The 27,322-nt window shown below is 38.5% G+C and overlaps 1 protein-coding gene across 6 annotated transcripts in view; it reads right to left on the bottom strand.

Annotated features, from left to right (window-relative positions):
* Positions 1–343: 343 nt before the first annotated feature.
* The window catches only part of LOC137870953 (DNA (cytosine-5)-methyltransferase 3A-like), a 40,417-nt gene continuing 13,438 nt past the window's right edge, over positions 344–27,322 (bottom strand). Inside the window, exons 1-21 of one of the 6 annotated variants that reach the window (XM_068708468.1) lie at positions 25,629–26,005; positions 23,834–23,957; positions 23,436–23,473; positions 23,172–23,288; positions 11,610–11,813; positions 11,265–11,423; positions 10,662–10,769; positions 10,018–10,165; positions 9,652–9,795; positions 9,229–9,273; positions 8,667–8,746; positions 8,162–8,274; positions 6,777–6,960; positions 5,016–5,100; positions 4,100–4,245; positions 3,824–3,914; positions 3,474–3,622; positions 2,462–2,547; positions 2,260–2,329; positions 1,584–1,702; positions 344–685 (exon numbers count right to left, since the gene is read on the bottom strand). In XM_068708468.1, the coding sequence (XP_068564569.1) occupies positions 544–685; positions 1,584–1,702; positions 2,260–2,329; positions 2,462–2,547; positions 3,474–3,622; positions 3,824–3,914; positions 4,100–4,245; positions 5,016–5,100; positions 6,777–6,960; positions 8,162–8,274; positions 8,667–8,746; positions 9,229–9,273; positions 9,652–9,795; positions 10,018–10,165; positions 10,662–10,769; positions 11,265–11,423; positions 11,610–11,813; positions 23,172–23,288; positions 23,436–23,473; positions 23,834–23,957; positions 25,629–25,667 (2,391 nt within the window). In that variant the 5' untranslated portion in view covers positions 25,668–26,005 and the 3' untranslated portion in view covers positions 344–543. Of the gene's footprint in view, positions 686–1,583; positions 1,703–2,259; positions 2,330–2,461; positions 2,548–3,473; positions 3,623–3,823; positions 3,915–4,099; positions 4,246–5,015; positions 5,101–6,776; positions 6,961–8,161; positions 8,275–8,666; positions 8,747–9,228; positions 9,274–9,651; positions 9,796–10,017; positions 10,166–10,661; positions 10,770–11,264; positions 11,424–11,609; positions 11,814–23,171; positions 23,289–23,435; positions 23,474–23,833; positions 23,958–25,628; positions 26,006–27,322 lie in introns of those variants that run through there. The other 5 variants (XM_068708465.1, XM_068708466.1, XM_068708467.1 and 2 more) reach the window with 5 other exon arrangements.

Below are 27,322 nucleotides of genomic sequence, written 5' to 3'. Positions count from 1 at the left end.
ACAGAAAGTTAGGGCTTCTTTGTAAGCTTTGGGCCCCCTGGAGACTCCAGCTGCTATGACACAGTAAAGCCAGAAGACATCAGTTTCAAGGTTGGACAGGAAGTTTGTGTGTGTAGACAGTACAGAACCCCTGCACCAGAATGTGTGTGTGTGTGTGTGTGTGTGTGTGTGTGTGTGTGTATGTGTGTGTGTGTGTGTGTGTGTGTGTAAATCAGCAAGATAGCACCTGGGGACTAAGGTCAGCCAGTGATCTACATGGTATCTAGGGAAGCAGTCCTTTACAGTGTGTGTGTGTGTGTGTGTGTGTGTGTGTGTGTGTGTGTGTGTGTGTGTGTGTGGGGGGGGGGGGGGGGGGGTGTGTGTGTGTGTCTGGTCATCCTGTGTCAGCCAACCTTCATGTACTAGCTCTATACTGTGCGTCTGTCATTACATACTGTATATGTGTGTGTGTGTGTGTGTGTGTGTGTGTGTGTGTGTGTGTGTGTGTGTGTGTGTGTGTGTGTGTGTGTGTGTGTGTAAGAGAGAGAGAGAGTTGGTGCATGACTAGTTGCAGGCGAAGTACTCCTTGAGCGGGGCGAAGAGGTGCCTGATGACGGGGACGCTCCAGGAACGACCCAGCAGCCTTTGCCTGGCGAGACGACTCATGTTGGACACGTCAGTGTAGTGGACGGGAAAACCAAACACCCTGCAGACACACACACACACACACACACACACACACACACACACACACACACACACACACAGCATTTAAATATTGGATTTAAAAGAGACAACTATTTTATTCATTGATTGATTGTTCCAAACATTCCCTGGTTTCAGCTCCCCTACTGTGTTTTATCAGGGTAAATTGGAATATTTTTAGGTTTTGAACTACTGCTCAGGAAAAAAACAGCAATTTGAAGACATCATTTTTGTCACTAGGAAATTGTGATGACGTGTGTTACTATTTTCTGACATTTCAAAGACAAAATGATTAATCAATTAGTTGAGAAAACGATCAATAATGTAAATAATTGTTAGTTGTAACAACCATCTTTGACCAGACAAACCTAATATAATATAATGTAAGTTATTATTTTCTGATTCTGAACTAGTAATTAAAATATGTCTTGAATTTTAAAAGTAAAAAGTAAAAGTATTTTTGTGCAAACCATTTATTGATTTTATTTCATTACTTAGAGACTCATAATCCGCAGCTTATCTGTGTTTTCTCTTCACTTTCTACTAGTGGAAGTTCACACTACATGACTTTTAAAGTCGTCAGATCGCTGTACTGTTCACACTCCACAACGTTCTTTTCACGCTACATGACTGGCGACAGGGTGTCACACACTACAACTGGAGGAATCCCCAATGACTATCGGTCTAGTCTCAAAACTACCATTTGTCCCGTAAAGACATGTGAGATTTGCTTCATAAATGAGGAGTTTGAAAATAAACTGAGTTTGCACACACAGAGATAGAACAAATACACGTATTTAATAAAGTACCACAATGATCAGAAACACAAACGTAGTCCACATGGGAGTTAGAGGGACTCAGCACACACAGAGCAGAGACACAAACACAAATCACTGTACCTTTCCATCTCGGTACACCAGAGGATGTCCTCCTTGCTGTCCATGAAGACGGGGAAATGCTCGTCTTTCCCCTGCTTCACAGAGTTGGAGCGTGTCGTTATCGTACGCAACTTCTCAAACTGGAATTAACATCCAGAACCAAGCACACACAAAAACACAAACACAGACACAGACAAACACACACACACACACACACAAACCCTTTTTTAATCCTAAAGCGATCCCCCTTTTTTACAATACATTGGGATTTGAAAAAGTCATTGTTAACAAATGAGCATTTGCTAAAGAAATGAGTGACAAGTCCTCTGGCTGGTAGAGCAACAGTGAGAGAGTAGCAGGAAGAAAATGCAGGAAAAATGGAAATCAATGGGCACATACAGTCTCTCATACTGTATATTTATGCTCAAAAGGGAAATATTCAATTTCCATACATCCCATTAGCTTTTATAAAAAGTATCAGTTCATTATTTGACACCCCTGATATTGACTGTCGGCCAATTTCCAACCTTTTTTTTCCCCAGTTTTTGTTTTTCTGTCCAACAATTAGAAAGTGACATTAAATACTTTCTACATTTGGCTTTTCACTTTCCAAACTTTTTTGATATTATATGATAATGAGCACAAACACACACACGCACAAACACACACACGCACACACACAGAGGTGGATAGATACCTTGGCTGTGCGCCCGTGCTCAAGGCACTCTTGTAGGTCCAGCTTGTCATTCGTCATTGCTGCCAGAGGTCTGAAAAAAAGGGGGCAAAATATAAAAACATGTTGATTTTAATTCAGATTTCATACATGAAACAAATCCAACTTGTAATCAAATACACTAAAAGTTGACTGATCACAACAATGGTACGTGTGTTTGTATCACCTGGACATGCCTGGCATGTTTCCCCAGAAATAGCGAGCGCGGTGGGCAGCAGAGACCTCTTTGGCGTCAATCATCACTGGGTTACACTGAAGAGGAGAGGCAGATTTACTTCCTGTTCCACCAAATATGAACATCTTCCTGTCTGTCATAATGTTAGTCTTTGCAGATCAACAATGCGATGATAAAATGTTTTTTTGTCCAAATAACTGTGGTAAGTGAAACTAATAGTAAAAGTTTGATGGTTTAGATAAGATGAACCTTTATTTGTGAAACGTAGGTTATTTTGTGTTGATTTAGAGCCTCAGAGACAGAGGCGCTGATTGTCTTAAAAATGTAAATATCCAGTTCCGATGTAGAAAAGAATACAAATATGCCCTTATATTTATACTATTTATACTATCATTCTCAAATGTGTTTTATTTAACATTAATTATGTATTTTCCCTCCCATTGTAAAGCACTTTTATTATCATTATCAGTATTATTATTATTATTTATTGATCCCCATAGGGGATATTTGGTTGGACAGAAATAAGTACAGACAAACAGAGAAAGTAAAAATGAAATAGTGCAAGGTATATAAATACAACATATATGTTTGTCAGTATGAATATGGGAATCTAATTAAAATAGAATATACTATATCATGAAATAAAACAGTATGACATATTAACATAATATAGTGTAATATAGTATGGGATCAAATATATAGTACTGAATGAAAAGTACAAAGATGCCAGGTGAGATATGAACACTGCTGTTGTACAGTCTGTTTGATTTTATATTTATTCTGTTTTTTGCTTTCTGTCGATAAAAATATCTAAAAACTCTGTAGTCAAAATGTGTTCTAAAATGTGTGGTTTACATTTCCTGACAGAGCAGTAAATCTGCATGTGACTTTATATTGCTTTGTCTCTTCTGCTTCAGTCTCTGGGTGACTGTGTGGGATCCTTTGGAGTAATACACATGTATCTAAATAGCTGTATTTATTGGCTGTGTTCATGCTACCGTACCTCTAGAAAGCGGGAGATGTCCCGTTTGTCGCTCACTCCCATAGCTACCACGTTCTCAAACAGCCAGTAGAACGGACGCTCGTCGCCCGTTTTTGGTCGAGCCTCGTGCAGCAGGCGGTAAAACTCGAAAAACAAGCGGCCTGTTCCCTCTGCGGGGAGGACAGTGGAAGTTCAGCATCCATATTTCATTTCACATGAAGATCATCAGTGCCACTGAGCATTTGTAGTATCATTAATTCAATCTAATTAAACTTTCCTCCAAGTTTGTTATTTTTATTTTAAAAATGTATTAGCAGAACATTGTTATACTCTGGTGTGAATTTCAGACAGATTCAAAGAGCGCCTCTTACCAAAAAGGCCTTTCCTTGCAGGGTTGACTATGGAGAGGTCGTTGCAGGGGCTTCCTCCTATCACCAGGTCAAACGGTCCCCATTCCTCGATCTAACGGCACGAGTTGACATCAGCACAGAAGGGTTAAGAGGCAGTTTGGTGGAATAGAACAATCAAAAACAATCAACTGGCGCGAAAGATGACATAAGCATTTCCCTCTTATGCCGTATTTACACTTAAATGCATCTGATGTATGAATCTGTATGTGTGTAGAACCAAAGAGGAGTTCCACTCACATGTTTGCGTGTTACGTTGCGTACGTCGCCCACGTACATGATGCGACCCTGGTGTCGGACCATGCCGACAGTGATGGAGTCCTCACACACCTCAGACGCCACGTACTTGTCAACCTGCATGCCCAAATCCTTCAGCACCAACAGACCTGTGTGCATACACACACACACACACACACACACACACACACACACACAAATAAACATTTTCATTCAGTTAAATAAAGGTAAAAAAGACAGAACAATTAATAAATACTTTGAAAAAAACGCAGACATCTTAGCACGTTGAGAGGCTATAGTGAGGCAAAAGGGTGCTTTGAGGGAAATGTTTACTAACATGCTGATGTTATTAGGTTGTTGTGTCCATTTTGTCCATGTTTAGCGTGTTAGCATGCTAATTTTTGCAAATTAGCACTAAACATACAGTACAGCTGAGGCTCGGGGGAATGCCATTAGTTTTGCAGGTTGCGCAAAGAAATGCAGTTAAAGTCCCTTTGTGATACATAAAAAAAATTAACGATCATTATTATTAACTATTAACTATAATTAACATGTTTTATGGCGGAGGGTGGAGGATGCATTTAGGAGTCTAACAGCCTGAGGAAAGAAGCTGTTCTGAAGTCTGGTGGTCAGCAGCTGATACTTCTGTACTTCTTGCCAGACGGCAGCCTTCGCAGGCACCTCTTGTCCAATTTCACTGATGCTCAGTAGTTTCAATTACCCACTGTAGAGCTGACCACACATCTCATGCCAATATGTAATGTTTCCAGTCAGGATGCTTTCTATTGATATTCTATAAAGGTTGACAATAACAATAACGTGGCACGGGAATTTTGCTTTCTTACCGACATTGTCTATTATTAAATTGATTCATCAATAATGAGAACAATCGTTAAATGCAGCCCTACACATAACGTACCTGTGGCAATGCCATCAAACAGGGAGAGAACTCTGATTGGTTTCCTCTTCTCTGCTGAAACTGGAGGATACAACTTGGCTGGTTCCTAAAAGAAAGAGTTAAAAGGAAGAAGTAACATCGATGAGAACAAGATTAAATATTAAGCTTTACAGTGTGTAAAGAGAGCTGCTCATAACACATGAGCTTTATTCATGAAGATGATCTGATATGAAAATGGTTCTGATGTTTTAGCCTTTATGGATCATTTATAGCTGAGCAGAGGCCTCGCTGATCCCCAGATATTAATGTTTAACTGTGATGTATTTCACATAATCTTTCTTGCAAAGGTTATGGTAGCAGATCAGACTACGATGGCAAATATATCAAATTTACGACCATCATGTTGTCAGGACTGAGTTGGTGTAATGAGGTGTACCGTAGTATAGTACAGAAATACAGGTACTTATAGAAGTAGTAGTCTGGAGATGTGAGATGGAGTATTATAAGCAGACACATTACTAAATCCTAAAAATTTGAAGGAAATACAATTATTGAATATTACTTTTATTTTGAAATATTTTAACTATAATTTTAAAGCAAATTGAATGACCATGTACCCCTAACGTTCCTGGATACATGATGACAGCTGCTGTCACATGCAGTGATACATTTACTGAAGTAATGTACTTCACTTGAGTGTTTCCACTTTATGCTACTCTCTACTTCTAAATAAACTTCGCTCCACCCTTGACAGCTGCAAAATGAAAGTGATGAATATAGTGATAGATCAATAATTATCACCCAGTAATGTGATATATATATAATTGTGAAATGGGTCATTCTGCATGTTTTATCTCTCTTTCCTATAATGTATCAATGTACAGAGTGAATGGTTCTTTTTCGACACTAACACTTTATAATTATTCTAGGGACACACTTCATACTCATTATTTAAGTGGGTGTTATCTGTGTTGATGTAGTTCATCGTCAAACTTTGTGGATGCAAACTGCAATCATATTATGCTACTATAAAGAGTATTATTAACTAATTTTCCCAAAAACTATTAACTTAATAATAATTTAGAATCGTCATCATTTAACTGGCATCCTCGGCCAACATTACTGTCTTTAAGAGGCTGTAGCAGATTTTTAAAACGTACTGGTATCATACATGATGAAACTAGACGACTAAGGCGTCCATTGATACTAACGCTGTACACTGGTACATGTCGCACTAGCTTGTCTGGAATAAATAACCTCACAAAGTTAGAGCTATTTTGGCGAGGGGAAAACTGGCATGGCCATTTTCAAAGGAATCCCTTAACAAAAGCTGAGACTCTTGTGGATCCAATAAGACCAATAGTAATCATGTGCGATGAAGTTAGTCCCCAAAGTAGCCTTTTCACATAGTGAGACCATTTTATTAAACTTGATGTTACTGTATAAAATGACCTGTTGTGAGCTCTAGGATATTCAAAGCCTCGTGAAACTTTACAGCCACCAACTAGAGACCGTAGTCATTGAGAGGATGTTTGGCTATTCTAAGTATATTGACAATATGGGGGGTTCTGAGCAGTTTCCAGAACAGAAGTGCTTGCCACCTGCATCTCATATTAATCTTCAGGTTCCTAGCTTCCAGGTGATATATACCTCTCCTTTGTTGTATGTTGAAAAGACAAAAATGTTTCTATGGTAGGGAGGAGGGAGAGGAAGAGGTTAATGTGCAATATGTATGAACAACAGAACTGAAATGAATGGAAAGAAGGCGACTGTCAGACTCACAAAGTCCTGTTCGTGGTTGTTGGCGAAGAAGTGTTGTAGTCTGCAGGGCCAGTCGTCCCGTCGCCGCAGTAAGCCGAAGGTGCTCCGGGGGCCACACATGTAGCAGTTCCAGGGGTCTTCTTTGATGGCTATCGCTGCCGAGCCGGCACCGACCAACAGATCCACACACTCCACACAGAAACACCTGCACACAAACCCACCATGAGGCTTCTTCACTAGACTGATTGTGTCATTTTGTTTTTGCAAATATTGATTTATTATTTAGTAGACTGAATAAACTTTCCTGAATAGTACTTTCTATTCAGAGAGGCTAAACTAAAGCAGTCTCAGTATCTCCATTGATGCAATGTCAATGTAAAGTACATTTACTGTGTAAGTCCTGCAGTCAAGTTCAATATTGAGGTATATTAGTTGATAATTTCCATTTACCACTATATTTTGGAAGCAAACATTTAACTTTTTATTCCACTACATTGGCAATATTAGTTATATTGCAGGTTATAACATAAAATATAAATTGCGTTATACATTTTGAGGTATTCTTATACATTTTGAGGTATTCTTATGCATTTCTAAGCTACCCAGCAGTATATAAAGTAGTTGAAATGAGCTCCCCCTTTACCAGCAGCTCATTACCATGATGTACATATTAATGCATTAGAATCCAGTGATATAATTTTTTATTATTATTTATATTATTATTATATATATTATATTATTCTGAAATGGGCCATTCTGCATGAGTACTTTTACTTTTGGTATATTTTGAAGCTTATATTTTTGTACTTTGACTGCGGGACCTTTACTTGTAACAGAGTATTTCTGCACTGCAGTACTGCTACTTTTACTTCAGTAAAATATCTGAATGCTGCTTCCAGTGCTGGTCGCCCGCTCTCTCTAAACTGTACTGTCAAAAAACGTCAAAAATGCTTCAAAATATAATTAAAAAGAATAATTAAATTAAGTGAATCAAACACAAACAAAGTTATGATTATTCTAGGGATACACTCCATATTTTTACTTTTAGACTTTAAGTGTAGTATTGAGTATTTTTACAGTATAGTATTGCTACTAAGATCGGAGTACTTCTTCCACCATTGCATGACAAATGACTGCTGTTTTGAGCTGTTGGATATTTGCAGTGATGAGGTCAGAGCCTGGGTGCCAAAATACACAATGTGTGTTCACATAAATAAATCTGCTCCTCATGAGTCATCTGGTTCAATTGCCAAATAAATGGAGTCATTCTGTATATCACGCTTTGACATTTTTGGGGTAAATTGTTTTAGGTCGATGTGAAATCCAAAACCTTGCCCTGGCAACAAGTAGAAGCTGCTTGCCAATGTCTAACTCACCAGTGTATATAAACACAGTTTGGTACTGACCTACAGCAGTTGTTGTTGCCACACATTAGCACCTCTCTGCCTCCACAGCAGATGGTGCAGTAGGACTGGTAGCCGTCATCGTCGTACTGATAGGCGCACTCCAGGAACGAGTTCTGCCATAGAAAAAAAGCGGTCAGGAGGGAGGCAGAGAGGGGGTGTGTCTTTGTTGTCCACCATCATGAAATCTAGTGCTCCTACTGTTTGGGTGTGTCTGCGTAATATCACATCACCAATATTCAACCAATGTTCAACAATATCTTAATTGCTTCCACAGAGACTGAGGTATTTGTTGTTTTAATGATGTATATGTAATTAACTGTTATAAAATAAATACTTACTTGCTTTGTTTTTGACTGTAATTTGCTGGATTTATATATTTATATTGACCACATAATGTTGTAAAATTATCTCACAACATTATTATATCAATTTTATACGAGTCATACGAGTGAAATTATAGACCAACCCAAAGTGCATGTCAGATGAGAAATGTTTTTTTCCTTACTTTGCAGCCCTGACACATTGCTCCTCCAAAGAGAGGATGCTCTATGGAGACGTTGAGGCTTCCACAGGAGATGCAGATATCTGAACAAACAAAGGCATGATTGCATTATTACATGTAAAACACTTTGTTTAGCCCTTTGATTACATTAATGGAGGAATTTAAAAATACACAAAGACACAAATGTGCTTATGATCAATAACAATTTTAGGTGCTGTGATTTATAACCTTTCAGCTCCTCATCTATTTTGGATGCCCAAGCCTTCAATCCAGTACAGCAGTGAATTATTCTTATTTTGCATAAATTAATCAGCTAAATGCCAAAAGATGTAAACAAGAACACAAATCGTATTCAGAGATATTTAGCCTTGAGCTACAGAGACTACTGTGACTCTTCCACTAACTTGCTGTAAGAGGAAGCTGATATGAATGAGCTTTTAGTCTTTATACTCTATATATATAGTTAAGCAAACCTTGTGTAAAATAACACTGTATAAAACAAAGAAGACATACTTAAAAAGTCTACATTAAAGAATGCTGCTTGAAAGAAATCTGAAATGTTTACCGTCTATGTTCCTGGTCTTCTTTTTGACCTCACATATGAGTCTCTCTGGAACAAAAATATACATAAGAACACATCAACACACCATGAATGTGAACACTTACAGACAATTCATAAAAATGCCAAGAAAGTGTAAATGTTGTAATAAAGGTTACCTTCTTTTTTGAGTATTAATAATTTTTTTTTTTTTTTCTTGTGAAATTAGTCCATTTGCTGTAGGAAAACTATGCAAAGAATCACAAATAAAGGGGTTTCCTGCACACCAAAATACTCTCTAAGCCAATTTAAAAACTTTCAACATTTACTCTTAGTGAAGGTGCTCTCTCACGCTTCCACTTCTGAAAGTTCTTAAATAAAAATACAGATAAGTTGTGGGTTAATTTCTTGATAAAAGCCGCTTCATCTGAAATGTGTTTGTGTGTGTACCTCTAGTCCCTTCGTCGATCACCTCTCTGATCTTTGCTTTTTCAGCTGAGTTCTTGCGCGGTTTCTTGGTGGGTGGAGGCGTATACGCTGCCTCAGGTTCCGCCCACATCTCTGGGTAAACTTCCTTATATGGATTTCGTTCCTCTGTGGGGGTATGAAAACAGAATAACCATTAGTGGTCTTGAATATTGTAGAGGAGCAACAATCTCCAATGTAACACAATGAGTTCCTACAGTTCACACACATGAACACATCTTAATTTCCCACATTTTTTACCGCTGTTCCATTATGAGGAGTATTTGCAGGATGTGTATGTTTTAGACAATCACTCCCGTAAATGCTATATAAAATGAAATGTGTGTATACCCTCCGGAGGTTCCAGTGATTGTGGACCTTTGGGTGGGAAGTCGGTCATGGCCCACTCTATCATCTGTCTGGTTTGAGTCTCCACCCCATCTGCATCATCGCTCGCATCACAGGAAGGAACTGGCCTCCCTGCCCGGACACTGGCCACCTCCACAAAAGATAAACACACGATAAACAAACAGGAAAAACATGTCAAATAAGAAGGAGAAATATGCTAATTATGGCTCTACAGAAAACTTGAAAAATGAAAAATAATAATAGTTGTAATGTTTAGAATTTTACCGATGTTGGAGTGAATAATAACCCAGTGTTGAAAAAGTAAATGATCATGTGTTCGTATAACTTAATAGAAAAAACGTAGCATTGCTGGATCGAAAAGTAACCCACAGAAATATGAGATGTACCCACATGTTACCACTTATACACTGTGGGCAGAGCTAGATGAAAACACCACCTCCACAAATGCAAATTAGGATCTTGTTACATAAGAAGGGAATGAGTAAAATGTGACATTTAGACCTGTACATTTATATTTTGGTCTTTTAGATGTTGGATAAGTTCAGGATCAGATTGTGAACAAAAATGACTCAAAACCTCACACTCCCTGACATGAAGAAGCAAAGTTAAAATGGTGGGTTTGTTACCTGCAGAGCCTCAAAGATGGCTTTCCGGTACATGGGCTGTTTGTTGTAGGTGGGCTGGTGGAAGGCAGATGAGAAAGAGCTCAGGAGCATCAGCTTCTCCACACAAACCTGCAAAACAAAACATATATATATATAACGACTGTCATCAAGATCAAAAGGAAATGCCAGAAGTGATTAGAGAAAAAAATGGTAAAACCGCTTTTCAACAAGTCCTTGAAATCCTTAATTAAGGTCATTTTGAGTGCAGCAGTGAGAACGTTTTTAGGAAAGATCTCCCAACAGGCAAAGGAAAAAAAACAAGGTCATCTTCTATCAAATTAAAGTAAAAGATCAAATCTGCTCAATAAAGTTTCATCTAAGAACAAATGAAGCGTTGAATTAACACTGAGCTGTGTAAACACGGAATATAAGCAACATTTTATTTGATTAGCTTATTTAACTGGGACAGTATGCTGGTGTCTGTAAAAGCATTGATTTAAAATAGTGTTGGAGACATGAAGCTACTGCATTAAAAGGCCAAATGACTTCCCTAAAGACTTCTCTCTGCTGGTGATTTAACACACGTTGTGCCAGTATTTGATCATTTTATTTAAAACTACTCACCACAGAGAACTTGCCGTCTCCAAACCACATCACCCAGCGAGTCCCGTCTGCAGCTCGACTTCGGCCGCTCATCAACCAGGAGACGATTCTGCCGGGCCACCAGGAGAAACCTCGCAGCTTCCCAAACACCAGAACCCCGATGCCAAACCCCCGGCCATCCTGTAGCACACAGAAAACAAGGTGAGTCCAGTTCTAACCTGCACTCATGATATTAGATCATTTACTAAGTCAGAAGTTACAATTTTCTATGTTACGAAAGACGTAAGACACTTCGGGGCGAAGGGGCTTCGAGCTGAGCTGCTCGAAAAATTTGAAAAATAAAATATAATAAAAGTAATTAATCACCTGGTATTCTATCTCCCTGGGCGTAGCCCGTTCTCCCCTGGCAACTGGCTCCGGCGTCACGGCAACTGTTGGTGAGGCTGGGGCTGTTTGTTGTTGTGAAGGGGGAGGGGCTGGGCTGGCTGACTCCTCCTCCTTCTGAAAGGCGCCTTCTGACAGATCGTCCATCATGTTCATCTCCGCCTCTCTGTACGCCCGTCGCTCTGCCTGTGAGGAAAGAACAGAGACCATTTTATTTTACTTACTTATTTTAACATCTTTGTTATTTTCCAGCTTGCTGCATTGTATATCTATCCTTGCAGTTCTTTTTCTCCAAGTATAGGTATAACTACAGCACAAAACAATAAAAAGCTACACAAGCAGGGCCCCCGTGGGACTAACACTCAAGTTTAATAGGCAATAATTCCTCATTAATTCTCTATGAGCTACTTGAAATTAAGACAAACTGACTCTCATTTCAAGTGGTGAATATTTATTCTGTTCTGTGGAAATTATATGATAATTAAACACCTGCTGTCTATTATCTATTGTATTGTCATGCTATGAACTCCTGCACTATGTTAGTTTTGCTTAAAGTCAACAGGCTGACTTTGTGTCAAATTTTCCTTTTGAGTAAAACACCTCCACATACACTGAATAACCTCCTCCACCAGCGCGGATACAGTTAGATGATAGATTACTCATTTATGTTCATATTATTATAAACTGAATATCATGACTACCCTTTAAATTGGAGAAAAATGCAATTGTAAGATATTTAATTTGACTCTGGCAACTATTGTTGAGCATAGAAAACATCTGTCTATTAACTTATAATGAAAATTTAATTATTAACTGCTGGGCTAAATCACAGATGTCACCCAAACAAATGTCATTACAACTACAACTTCCTATTTTACTATAAATCAATCAATCAATCAAACGTGATATCCCGTATTCAAATGGGGTTTGATTATGTGACAGAGTTTTCTTAGCTATTTACCAACTAGTTTTAATGTAATCAAATGGTCAGAAGCTAAATTGCATTTCGTTGTAGTGGTATTTACAGTGTGCAATGAATCTCATTAAATTTAATTTATGTTAACAGTCAAACTGCATCGTATGTGTTTTAATTAGATGTAAATGTTATGCCAACATGTCATTATCAAACCCAAATGTGTAAAGGATGAGTTACAGGCAAAGTTTCAACACTGAATAATCATTTTGTCTGTCATATCAGCTACAATCTGTCCTCACTGATCACTGTGTTTCCTCAGAAGTTTTGTTTTACTCCTGTTGGTCTGCGGGCACAAACGCTGTCCTTCAAGGACAGCAAGGACTAAACAATTAATGTTTTATGTTCAGCTGATGTGGTGGCTGCTCTACATCAAGGCCTCAGAGCCGCGGACTGTAGGAACAATCCCTTAATTGTTCCTCTAAACAGGAAGTGAGTGGGGAGAAAGGGTGCGGTGGGGAGGCAGTTCAATGGGTTCAGGAGAGAGAGAGAGAGCGAGAGAGAGAGAAGAGAAAAAAACTGAGGAATAAAATACAGATAGAAAAAAGTAGATGATAGGAAGTCAGAGCAAAGATACAGTACAAAGAAAGTCTATTTTTCTACTTTATTACTGATTGTCATACTACAAGACTGAGTTATCCTAAAGTGTCAAGTTTATGAAATTGTTTCTCCTGTGGCAAGACGTATTGGAAATTTAGTAAGTAAAAAAAGTATCAGCGACAAAATGTACTTATGGAATAGTTTGGAAGATTAATACCACTCTTTTGTTATTTCTGTTAAATACACCGTAAGCAGTTAGCCTAGCATAAAGACTGGAATCAGGGGGGAACAGCTAGCTCTGTCTAATGAGAACAAATTCAGCCTACCAGCACGTTGAAAGCTCACTAATTGATATGTTACATGTTGTCTGTTTAATCTGTACAAAAACAGAAGTGTAAAAACCAGAAGATGAAGTCATGGTACTGCTAATATTTGTTTTATTGACAAGCAATATCTGGCAAAGTCCAGCACAGAAAGAAACACAGCAGCGAGCGCTCGTCTTCCAAAGAGACAAATTTAAAAATAATCATGACCTCACTGTTACTACACCGAAATAATCTCACTGTGGCCCAGATGTAAAAACCCCACGACTCCTCCAGAGCACTTCCATGACCTAAAAAGAGTTGTCTTCTTATTAGAGATAACAATTTGGTTTCCACTCCAGCTTTGGTTGAAAACCACCACATATCAAACCGAACGAGTGAAAGAATTCCTCCAGGAATAAAGAACAGAACGGATGAAATAAAGAAGAGGAGGAGGGATGAGGGCATAAATTCAAGTGGAAGTGAGACAGTAAAAGTGAGAGTGACAGCTCTCTCCTCCGTGTGACCTCGAGGTTACGAGTTCACTCCTCCCTCCGCTCCTGTTGACATTTGACCCCGTAAAATCCTAATCAGCCTGTTACACGGATCATAGACAGACCAACACACACACACACACACACACACACACACACACACACACATACGCGTGCACTGTGAGGGAATCTCCACATGTCGTCACTAGTTTCTAAAACATCTGGGCTGAACGAGAAGTCTGGATTTCTACTTCCTACAACCAAACGGAAGTGTCCGTGTGAATCAATACTTCAGTGATGTGTTCAAAAGGTGACAACAGGAAGTACACTCAAACTAGTATGCATACTTAACGTTACACTAAATGCATGATACACTGTTTTGACATAAGGGAAAACATATTAATTGTGGATCGTGGTGAAAACAGCTTGAGAAATATCTTTACAAGATATTTGTTGTATATGTGTGTGTATATATATATATATATATATATATATATATATATATATATATATATATATATATATATATATATATATACATATATATATAGTTTAATATGATCAGTATGTACTCTATAGAATCAGTATATACTTTAGATTTGGTACACATTGAAAAAATTTTGATGTTGCAAATATATAATTAACATATACTTTAGAGTTAAAGTGACAGCTGCTTTTGTAAAGCTTCATTCTATCATTATCTATTAATGTACTTATTATCAATTCTACATATAGATTTTAAGCTTTTGGCCTTTTAATGTTTCAGCTGAGTGCTTCTTTTCCTATTTGTGTTTTTATTGCTACATACAATTAGTCAATATTCTTACTTACAATCGCGAGAGTTTCACCTCACCCACACTTGGTCGCTGGGAGGGAAATTAGATAATTACTGTCAGCATCTGGAGGGGATCATCTCATTACAAGACTTGGACCTGACTCGTGTTGCTACGAGATAACAGCCCCAAAAAATCCAAAAAAAGCCCACTGGATAAAACTGTGTTTGTTGCCTGGCAACATCAGCTGACGGAAACACTCCATCGGGAAGCTTTCTGCTTTCGGGGATGCGGATGACTCAGTGATGACAGACGGGTCTGTGCTCATCTGCTCGGGTTTCAACACTCTGAGGGTCAACTTCATGCTACCGAAGAGGGACGCTGCTCATGTTACTCCTGTCTGATTCTATACTTTTTTATTCTAAAAAGAAAGTGTGTCCTGTTAACTAGAGAGAGTCTGTTTCCATTAATTCTGTACACTGAGCTGGAGAATGAGTGAGATTTTAAATGACCTACTAACCTATAAAAAGTGCAGTAATTAGGTCAGTTGGCAGCATTTTAACTGGAAGGCTTCAGCAACTCATTCAAGGCAAGAACATTACCTCTGCTGCCAAAGTTCAACTCACTTCCAAGTCAATTTTAAATGTTGTGCTTACTACCTATTGGTGCTAATGAAAGCAGAGCTGGTGTGAGTAATTAAGTCTCAGGAAGGAAACAACAATGGCAAATTAAAACTTGCTATATACAAAAGCGTATGATTCACACAAACCAACAAAGTGCACACAGAGCAGAAGTCAGACATACTGTAAGTAGCTGTGGCATACAAAGCTAAAGTATTGTCCCACAAAGGATGGTTTCCTTAAATCAGGTCAGTTTCATAATTACTGAGTGCTCATCCATTGCCTGATACTGAAAACTATTCAGACATCTCATTGTGTCTCATGTCCTTGTCCACAACATGAAAAGACATTCTAGTACTGAGCTAAAAACACATTACCTACGAGCATTTTACATTTTATAACTATTTAGCGTCTGATTTATATGATCGTTTCCTCTGATTTGTGATTTGGCCTCTGTATCTGCCTTCAAACTCACTTAATACTGTAAATAATCTTTTAATTGATAAACATTATGAAGAGTATAGCAGACGTAAATAGCAAGAACATGGAATGACAACTGAATCTGTAGGATTATACAAATCCGTTAAAATTAGTTTCAGAAAGGTCTGTGAACCCAAAAAGTACTGGACACTAAACTTGTTTTTTTTATGGGTAAAACATAACAAAAAACAATATGATGACAGATTTCTAAAAACTAACATGAGCAAAAAAAGATAAAAATCCCTTAAATTTGATCTATTTATTTGGTTATTATGTGAATATTACAATTTAATAGTTATTGAAGTATTGTGATCAAGACTCAAATTCACTTCTCTCTGGTGTAAGCTAAATTAGCCTCACACAATCTGTATATTTGGCATTTCTGTCCAACAATATCTTGTTTGCTATTGGCCAACATGTGTGCAAATACTGATACGGATTGGTGAGCAGCTAAAATCAGCAGAATGAAAATGCAATGTCGTGTAAAAATAAAAAAAGTGATCTTTTGAGCTGATTGGTGTTGAGGCGGGCAGAACAAAACAGGACGAATAAAGACCGGAGGTGGTCAGAACGGAGAGAGAGAGGTTGTAATGTTGTGAGTTACGACTTTGAACTCTGACGAACCCCGTGGCCTGGTCAGTGTTTTCACTCTGAGCTCCGCCCCCTTGACCCCTGACCCCTCACCCAACGACCTGGCCAATGAGCCATTTCTTAAAGCCACACCCCCCTTTATGAGCGTGACTGACCCTGACCTCGAGATGAACCCGACATTGCTCCACACACACACACACACACACACACACACACACACACACACACACACACACACACAAACACACAGCACAGTTAAGACCCTCTCTCACATTGTCAACAGTGACTGCTCTTTCATTAGCATCGATCGCAGCCGTGGGACACATTAAAGGGACACAATCAGTGGTTTTCCATGACGCTCTCCGGGGGTCTCTTATAATGACATGGAGCAAACGGCAGCTCTCTGATGAATGTTTAAGGACACTTCAAACATCTTTGACCTGATTGTAGCATAATGATTTGGTGGCCTGGTGTTATTTTCTAATCATCAACATGTAAGAAGTCCATTTGAGTGCCTCTGCAGACAGTAAGAATTGTTGTATCCAGTTAACAGAAAAAGAAATATCACTTCTTGTTGCTCTGTGATGTTTTCATTATATTAACACCGCTCTGGTGAGCAGAAGAGTGGAAAACGATTCAAAAGCGTTCACCCAACAGCTATCTTTTTCAAACAAAATAAGATAAAACAAGATAAAAAAAAAAGATCTGTCTTGTCATAAAATAATTAAAAAAATAGACAACAACAAATAATATCCGTGCAGCGTTATACTTTGTGGTAGTTTGGTATTTATAGCAGTGGCACCAAATCGTTTGTTCTGTTATAATTGTTTTAAACAGATTTTGAGCAGAAATATGAAATATTATGTCATGGTAGCTGACATGATGACCAAGCAGTATACACGTTTTCAGAGGGCATGAACTACTTTTCAAAGATGATTTTTATGAAAAACTAAATGCAAATAAGAAATTATTTTTTTACTTCTGTGCGTTCTACGTATCAAAGGTTCCCAAATTTGGGGTCTATTTTGGCAACATTGTTTTGCTTACTTTTTAGACTTCCCTCTAATCTTTGCTTGTTTTCTTGTAAATAACTGAATCATTTTACTTTTTTGGTGGAGTAGAGGTTGTTTTGTTTTGTCAAAAGCCAAAAAGGTTGAGACCCAATATCTTACACTGTGTTTTTTTTTCCAGCAGTAGCTCGCTGCATTCAGAGACAATTCTAACAAAACAACCATGAATTTATCCCTCACAGATCACAGTTATTAGCTGATATATTTGGGCATGTCATTTTGTCAGAGCAGCACTAGAAGGTTGGGTGGGCGCTAGATGGTTCACATATTAAGGATTCATTTGCATGTCATTGCTGCCAGTGATTTAGTGGGAAACACTTTTTTACTATTTAGCTTCTGTCTTCCCTCAAACAAATAAAAGAAAGAATAAAAAGAAAGTAAACTAAAGGACCTCTGACAATCAAACTCTCTCTAAATCTCTTTCAAATCTTCCAAATGTTCAAGCACTTGTCATCAAGCCACGAGAAAGCATAAAAAACCTGAATTTAACATCTTTTTACTCCAGCTAACATGAAAGCAAGCATCTCAGTGACAGAACAGCTTGCTACACTTCCTGTTTAAAAAAAAAAAATCAGCACACATTCCCTCACACACTAGAATTATCTGCAGCAAGTGCACACATGCAAGAGAAAAGAAAATGACTTACATGCCGGACATGCAGCCCTTCCTCCCTGAGTCTCTTTCTCTCAGCCATTTTCTTCGTCTGTCTCCCTCTTTCTCTCACCTCCTCCACCTCTTCCTCTCTGAACGTCTCCTCGGCTAAACTCGCCCTCAAGCCTTCTTTACCCTCTCCCTCTCTGCTGATTGGCCACAGCAGTGAAGTGTGTGATGTATTGGATCCTTCACCTAACAGATGTTTAGATGAACTTCAACAACACACACATACACACACACACTAACAGACACAGCGTTATGTCTAGTAGCCCCAGAGTATAGGGGTGTGGACTGTGCACTGAGGTCAGAGGTTAGGTAAGCCTCAGAGTTGACAAGGCAATAGGATGTGTTCGGGTCAGGACCTCACAGCGTGTCACAAGAGACAGTTTAGAGTTACAGATAGAAAAACAGAGTGAAACTGACAGGACATCTACATACTGATTGTGTGAAATAAAGAGGAAAGAAAATGTATTTAAAGCTGCACTAATGATCTATTTTGGGCCACTAGAGGGCAGAAGAACTCCAAATCAAGCTGGCAAACACGGAAGCGTGACATATAAAAGTTGTTATTGTCACAAAGTAGTCCAAAGGCCACATTGGCATTCATTTGGAGTCGAATTTCTTTTCACCTGAGTATCAAATAAACTACACGCTGCTTGAGTTAAACCACAACAATGAGCTTAAAGAGGTTAAAAGAGCTCTATAGCTGCAGAGTTGGTGATCCTTTTCTGTGGGTTCATCACTGGAAGTAACACTGAAAAAAAAAATCTGCAACTGTTTTGACAAATGATCAATCGTTTTAGTCACTTTTCCAGCAAAAACATCAAACATTTGCTGGTTTTAGGATCTCAAATGTGAGAATTTGTCCCTTTCCTTTGTTGTATTTGACAGTTTATAAAATATTTCAGGGGTTTTGGAATCTGAAGGTGTCACCTATAAGTTCTGGGAAATAATAAATATTTCTCTTTATTTTCTGATATGTAATAGATAAAACAAGTGATTAATCAATCAAAACATTATTCAGTAATGAAACTAATCATTGGTTTTAGCCATAAAACTGATGTAAATGCTCCATCACTACTAGCTGATGTAAACAAGGATACATACAATGCATTTTGGTGAAATACTAATGTTTTCTGTTAAAAAAGTAAGGGTGCCTTCAACTTGGTAGTTTGTGATATATTTGTTCGTCATTGATCAGATGTTATGACAGAAGTTCATGTGTGACTTACTCTGCCGCTCTGCACATCACACCGAGTGGTTAGAGGTGAAAACAGGGTCACGGCTGAGAGCGTGCGCTGTGTGTGACTTGCCAAATTAAATCAGCTTAAAATGAGGTTATGACAATGTTGTTTCTAAAGGGAGAAGAAAAAGCCCCCCCCTTTAGTACACACAGTACACTATAGCCTCAGTGCTTACTGTTTATTTTCTCGGCTGTAACTTTAGACATGAAGTCAAAAAGATGCCAGGTTTTTTTTTTCAGCCCAAAATTGGAAAAAGGCTTTTCAGAGTGTACCAGGTTTCTTCAGACAGCAGCGAGATGGGATGTTGATGGGGGTGTTAACAGCTGGCTGCAATTCAACTGACACAGAGCAAACACACACACACACACAGGCAGAAACCTGGAACTGGTTAACCTCTGTCTCAGTCACAGATTTCACCTCGTTCTCTCTTTCAGTCCGACACACACACACACACACACACGCACATGCACACACACACACACACACACACATGCACACACACACACACACACACACACACACACACACACACACACACACACACACACACACACACACACGTGGACACACTTTCTCTACTTTCACTCCCTCTCTTTGTTAATATCCGTCTCTTTCCTGGCTTTACATCTCAGTTAAGTCTCTTGGCTCATTTCTTTCCATTTTCTCTCCTACCTTTATTTTCTTACCTGGTTTCATTTGGTTTGTTTGAATTTCTCAGATAAATTAGTAAATAAAGTCTCTGATCACACAAATGAAATGATACACTTATATAATATAATGCACTATGAAAGATTTAAGCCACGGTTCACAATCTTTTTGGCTTTTGATGTGTTACAAAAAAACACAGCAATAAGTACCTACACACTTTAAGCCTCTAAAATTCTGCTTAAGCATTGATGCATCAGTATTAATGTCTAATAATTTCTTATTTACTAATATCAGCTACAGGGGCCATCCTTCTGCAGAATGAGTACTTTTGATATTTAAAGTACATCGTGCTGATACTTGACTTGTTTGTATTTTTACATGAATGTATGGTCCATCCCCTTAAGAGAGAGATTTGAATATTTCTTCCGCAGCTGCCCCCCCCCCCCCCTCAACTTCCTTCCTTTATTTTATAGATTTGTTTCTGTGCTTCTATTTTCCTCTCTGCTCACTTTATTTATTATATTTTTAAACTTGCTCACTTCCTTCCTGTCTTTCATACTTTCAAATTAATACAGTTATTAGAAGAAGCGACTTTTGACCCAATTTTCACTACACTCATGCAGAACATCTTGGTAACAGTGTAGGTGATGAGTCAGTATGTGAGAAGATAGGAAGATAGTGTTGACAGGAAGTCACACATGCAATATTTGCATCTGAGATGTGGTGGAGGAGGAGCATGAACTATTTTGAATGTACTTTTCACCACAGTTTTTGCCCGAAAGATTTGTGTTTTATAAACCCTCATATTTAAGGCAAGTAATGAAGAGCTGTTGTTGAAGGCAGATCAAAGATAAAATGTATACTTACTAAATATAGTCAAGACTCAAGAGGTAATGGGTATAAAAATCATGACAGCTTGATCAAAACAAAACAGCTTTTTATGCTTTTGATAATAATTGTTGTGTCCATCAAACAGACAGAAACAGAACAAGTTTAAACTAAAGAAAGAGCCACACACGCTCAGTTGGTCTTTCAGGATGTTCTCTTCCTCTCACACACTCTTACTTTACTTCACACACTCCTACATTCCTGTGTGCTTCAGCCAACACCGTCTGTCAATCAACCTGAATGACTTTCTCTCACTCTCTCACATGACCACATGACCACACACACACACACACACACACACACACACACACACACATCCTGTCTCTATCAGTCATTCTGTCTTTCCCTTTTACCATCTCCTCATGCACATACAAAGGTATGCTATAACACAAAGATATGCTTATTGTACATAAACAATATAAAAAAATTGAATTAATAATTTAGTATTTTCTTTGGTATTTTTGTCATATGTGCAATAATGACAATAATATTAATAATGCTGATAAATATGTGCGTTGATGTCGTACAATGTCAAGTTTATATTAGACGACAGGATACGACATATGGAAGCTAGTTTAGGTGCAAAATCCGTCAAGACTGATAAAGGGAGCACATCTGCAGCCATGCCTTTCAAACATAAAAGTGGCAGTAAGAAAAGTGTGTGTGTGTGTGTGTCATTTAGTAACTAGTAACTAGCGAGCACAAGGGCCCAAGGGGGGGTGCTAGATGTCTGCTCTGCTGCGTAACCCGAGCTACAAATAACAGAAGAGTATATTCACTAATAATAACTGATTCTTTTTTGCAGAACAAACTATTATCACCTTTTACGTATCAATGGTGTACTTGTTATTCATTCGGAGTCGTGTTTCTGGTCACCTGATGAATGTCAATTGAATATTTACTCTCTTTTAGCTCTGTTTTTGGTCTCCTCCACCTACTGAGGGCAATATCTGGCTCTTTAGCTGCTAAATGCTCCACTATGTTCACAGGTTATTCAGTAACTTTGCCACTGCCTGCTGTCTGGTGCTGAGGAGGTACGTTATAGTTAACAGCACCCTGCTGTCGCCCAAAATATAATCATTTTACAGTTTTTTAAAGATATATATATACTGTATATCTACAGGTATGCAATTATGGTACTGAATCCCCAAACATCTCAAAATCGTTGAGTGTTTTTTAGTGTTTTTGTAATATTATATTTAAGATATTTAATCTAGTCTACAAATATCAGAATATTACTGAGGACCTCACTGGTACTTTAGCTACGGCCTGCTGACAGGACTGTGTGGGATGAAAAGATTTGGGAACCACTGTTTTCTAGCAATGATAACGTGCTGAAATGTACCACTGCTGCACTCAAGGGCAATGCACGTGAAAATCAACCAATGTCAAATTCTTTTCAAAAAGACAAATGGTGCAATGCAGCCACTGAAAGGAAAAGCACCATTTCACTTTCAATGTCACTTCCCTGTGTCCACTGTTGAAAAAAGCAAACACAAACACAAAACACAACCATCTATCACCAGATGGCAAAGATGAATGATATTTTTTATATATGCTGAAGATTTGTTTCAACACATATAAAGGCAACGTTAACAATGTGTCCACTCTAAGACGGCGCTGACTTAACCCCCGATGTAAAGTCAGAGCCTATAGGTGGATGCCGGGGTGGAGGTGGAGCTTTTGAAATGCTACATGATGAGCAGCAGATGACAGCATAGTGAGCAGTGTGGCAGCCAGCATGTAAACGAGAGGACGTAACACAGCCGTGACTAAATGTGTGCAGTGGAGATACGTTGCAGTGAGAGGAGTATATGTGAGCATAGTCGACTCAACTAGCTCGCAGGCTTCATATCATTTTTTTTAGGTAATGCAAATAATCTTCAGTAGTTAATCATTATGACCGCTCTCTTATTTTATTTGCTTAAAATGAACATTTAACAGAAATAAATAAAAAAACAGCATATATTGAAGTTCCCTAACACAATAAATTCAACTGCTAATCATGAGCACATTTCTTAGCAATATTTCCCAACACTTTTGGTTGATTAACAATACAAAGCTCCAATCTAAAGATCCAGTTCAAAACACAAAAAAACAAAGTGTGTTTACATGAACAAATAATGATCTTTCGAACCGGCCCAGTTTAATCTGGTCAATGTGTTAACTTGAGGCGTTTTATTCTGATTGGGCACAAAAGAAAATAAAAAGCCTCTAACTTATTGTCGCTACAAATTGACACAGACTGAGACCTGTTTCTCTCCCACCTCCATCTTCCAGCGGCTGAGCAGTTCTTCTTTCTGTCTCCGGCTGATGTAGTACGGATCTCCGGCCTGGAAAGTCACCCTGGGGACTGGCCTCCTCCGCAGCCTGCCAGTCTCACCCTGCACATACATACACACAGAAAAATAATTGTTATATACTTTCTCTTAAATCTGCTTGTACTATGAGAGAGGGGTTTGTCTTCATTTTTGGATGTAAAAAAAAAAACAAAAAAACATTAGAAGTAAGGTGGCAACTGGTTTTCTCACCTCTCCGGGGGAGTCGCAGTTTCTGTCGTCTGGCTCGTCTGCAGGAGAAGAAAGGTTACAGGAAATGGTCCATTTGTACAGATTTAACAAGAGCTTTAATGAGGGGGTGAAGTCATGGTTTTCATCACTTTGCTCCGGCATCCATATTTAAAGTCGAAATGCCCTCAAACACTGCAATCTGAACGTAATTTGTTTATCAAAATTTCAGGTACACTGACAACAATTCCTCTTCATATAATTTTTTTTATATAAATTAGACACAGCATGATTGTAACTTTTCAAATCCTTAATTAAAGCATCTAAAATGTCAGTAAGTTAGCTGTTGTGTTATAATCACTGTATAAATGGGCAAAGTCATATTATATTAAGAATTATATGACTTTGTGTTAAGTCTATACCCTTATTCTTCTCGGTTTGCTCTAGTTTCCGACGCCCACGCTTCTTGCGAGGGGAGGGGGAGGGCTCCGGCTCCTCAGGCGGGGTTGGGGGGGCGTTTACACAGGGGTCAGAGGTCGCCATCTCCTGGGAAACAGACGGAGCACAGTCTAGGTCTGAGAAAACTGCTGCTGGCCCTCGTCTGGACTCATCAAAGGACTCCGCAGACATAACAACCATACACACACACACACATAAAACTCATGCATACACACACAATCAAAGAGCTACTGCAATACAAGCACATACCTATTAGCCTGCCCTTGTTAGTACAATGCAGAGCAGGTACGTCCAGCAGAGTGTGTCTGCATTGGATCAGTGTAATAAACACCCCCCAGCTCCCATTAACACACACACAAACACACACTAATGAGATGAGATGGGGAGCGCTGTCGATGCCGTCAACCGTGCTAATGATTAATAAGCACATGTGGGAGGAACCCTGTGTGCTCAATGATGCTAAAATTACATATAATGTAAAATAATGTTTATCAAGCTAACTTCAGAAAATCAAAAAATGCTTGTATGGTTTTAAAATTCCATAAATTTCAAACAGAAGTGCTGCGTTGACACTGCAAAATATTGAGATGACAGTATGCGGTTTGTTTAATTATGCACTCAAACAATCCCCTGTGTGTACGCCTGTCTCTAATTTAATGGCTTATCCATTAGCTTACCAGCATTAATGATGCTAAACTCTGATCTAGTGTCAGCTCTAAAAGGCCAACAGGATCTTTACGTGTGTGTGGCTGACAGGCCAACACATTTTATAGATGAGGAGTTAGAAAGTGGAAAGCTGGGGTGAATGTCAAGCTCAAAGGCTGCGCTAACGCTAGCTAGTGCTAACAGGCCCACAAAGGCTGTAATGAGCAGGTGAGAAGGCCTGTTAAAAGGCAGAGAACACAAAAGGGGATCAAAAAGGACCTTAGGACAAACTTAACTACACCAGCGTCCACTTTTACAACTGGGTGCTTAAACAGGAACACAGTTCTGATACATTATTTTAGTGGCCCAAACATCACACCAAGAGACAAGCTGACAGTACAGCCCTTCAGCTCTAAATTTAATTTTTGTGTTTTTAACTAACAACAATGCACTTTCACAGTATTACAGAGCTGGCAGCACACAATGCGTCAAAGATCTTATGCTCTACATAAAAAACTGATTACTGTTAAGTCTCTATCAACTATCATCAAGCATATGTTTTAGCTGTGTAAAAATGTATATACATTCAAATGAAAAGCAGAGATTCTGCACGTGTGAAAAGCAACACGTTCAACTTGAAGTTGGGACGAAACATTGAGAAACAAAAGTGAAGTGACTTGACTGGAAAGATACAAAAAAGATATTTATGTTTATCGCATTTCATCCATAAATCTCAATAGATTGCAGGAAACACAAAATACACTTTTGAAAAAAAATAAATCAAAGCGATATAAAACTACATAAAAATCAACCGGTAGCTCTGGAAAAACAAAAACAAAGTTAGGACACCTAATCGCCGCAATAAATTAGCTCACACATATCTTAAAACTGTGCACATAAAACATCAAAATAATGGTATGAATTAAGATGAAAGTTTCTTTAACATTAAATTAAGAGTGCACCGATACCAGTGTCTTTGATGTGAACGCATGGCCTTTAACTGAAATTAAAGCTGCATTAAGCAATATTTTACCATTACAGCATGAGGCACAATTACTTTGACACTACATCAGCTCCTACGGCTAACTTTTAAGCAAACAACTGACTACTTACACATTCAGCAGAAACAGAGGAACCTGGACTTGCAGTCATCTTTTTGGCCACATGTCGAATGTAAATTCAATTCAGCTCCTGAGAAAAATATCTGGATGTCTTTGGTTTGCTATATGTTTCGACGTCTCTTCAGCCACTTCGCCTCTCCGTCATTTTGCGCCAAACGGAAAGTGTACACCCGGCTTGTGTGAGCCGGTTATACACTTCCCTTTTGTGAGAGCACGTGAGTTTTGTTGGGTTTCATTTGAGCCGGTGAACCAAAAGTACCACCTGGACACGGCTGCAGCCTACAGTGTAGATTTCATTTAATTTCATTCAGTGTGACTATAAAAAGTATTGCTTAATGCAGCTTCAAAGTTCTTTTGAGAGAATTTAACTTAAAGAGCTAGACTCAAACACAAACGCAGACAGTATCTCCTGCATGTAAACTTTCACAACTCCTTCCTCACTTCCTCTTTGCTCGCCATCTACCCTCCGTCTTGAATGACTGACAGTGTGGAAAGTACCTGACTCTACTGACTCTGAGCAATCCAACCAAGTGCAGGTTTTTAGGTTGGGTGAAACATTGATGATACCCAAGGACAGGGAACAGGATGTAGCAAACAATAAAACAATAGTGCAACAAAAATAATAGAATAAGCAGCCCCACTGTCCTGATATAGCAACTACATGGCCAAAATGTTTTGTAGCTGTTTCTCATGCGACAGATGGAGGTAGCATATATCATATGTTTTTACATCAGTTATTATTAGTAGTTCACATCACAGCAGCCGTGAGTCTCGTGGACACTCTGTATTGGACATGACACGATATCTAAACTAAACAAGTCCTGCTTTACGTTAATAGAGTTAATAGACAGATAAAAACACAGCAGTCTCTAATGGAATAGTAATGTTAACTTCTGCAACACTTTCCATCGCACGCTACATGCTACATTATACTACATCTAGTTGAATCATATGTCTTCAGTTTTGCTAGCTAACACTTGTTATTACTAGGGATAGCTGCTACGGCCATGTTGGCAGAAGTAGCTATCACTAGTTGCTAGATTAACTGGGATTTTAAGCTATCTATTCATATAATTGTTTCTCAAAAGCAAATAAAGAGCTAAAAAGCTAGCAACCTTATCCAACAGTGGTAAAAAAAAATTAAAAAATAAAACATTAAGCATTTTTCTAAAGATTGCTACCTCTAATGAATATTTTCAACATGTCCTTGCGTAGTCTGCAGAAGTATGATTATCTCCAAAGAGTAAATAAGAGAAGTGGTACAGACATCGCAAATGTACGCACTCAACTTAGATACTCATCAGGTGAACTCAGCTAAACGTGAGGTAGTCTAATGCAACAGTCCGGCAACAAATCATGTTCACTTTTTGTTGAAACCGTTTAGAGTGTTGTAAAGTGTTGATTCAACTGTACGGTCATTTTGGAGGCTGCGGTTTGTGTTGCTGTTGAATTGTATAGTGTTTTACTAACAGGTATTTCTGTTAGAGCTACAACTAACCATTATTATTGATCATCTTCTTGATTCTGTGATGTCTCACAGCCCAAGATAGAAGAACAATAGAAAGAAGAAAACATGAGACATAAGGTTAAACACCATGTACACTATTTTAGAATTACTGACTGAATCTCCATGAAGGTATTAATTACAAGACAATGACAACAAACTTCTCTTAAAAACAGCATCGT

Source organism: Cebidichthys violaceus, unplaced genomic scaffold (assembly GCF_023349555.1).
Source record: "Cebidichthys violaceus isolate CVI_PGR_0920_01 unplaced genomic scaffold, fCebVio1.0.p SCAF_14, whole genome shotgun sequence".
Lineage (NCBI taxonomy): Eukaryota > Metazoa > Chordata > Actinopteri > Perciformes > Stichaeidae > Cebidichthys > Cebidichthys violaceus.
The sequence above is the reverse complement of the archived record's forward strand: the minus strand, read 5'-3'. Positions and strand labels throughout refer to the sequence as shown.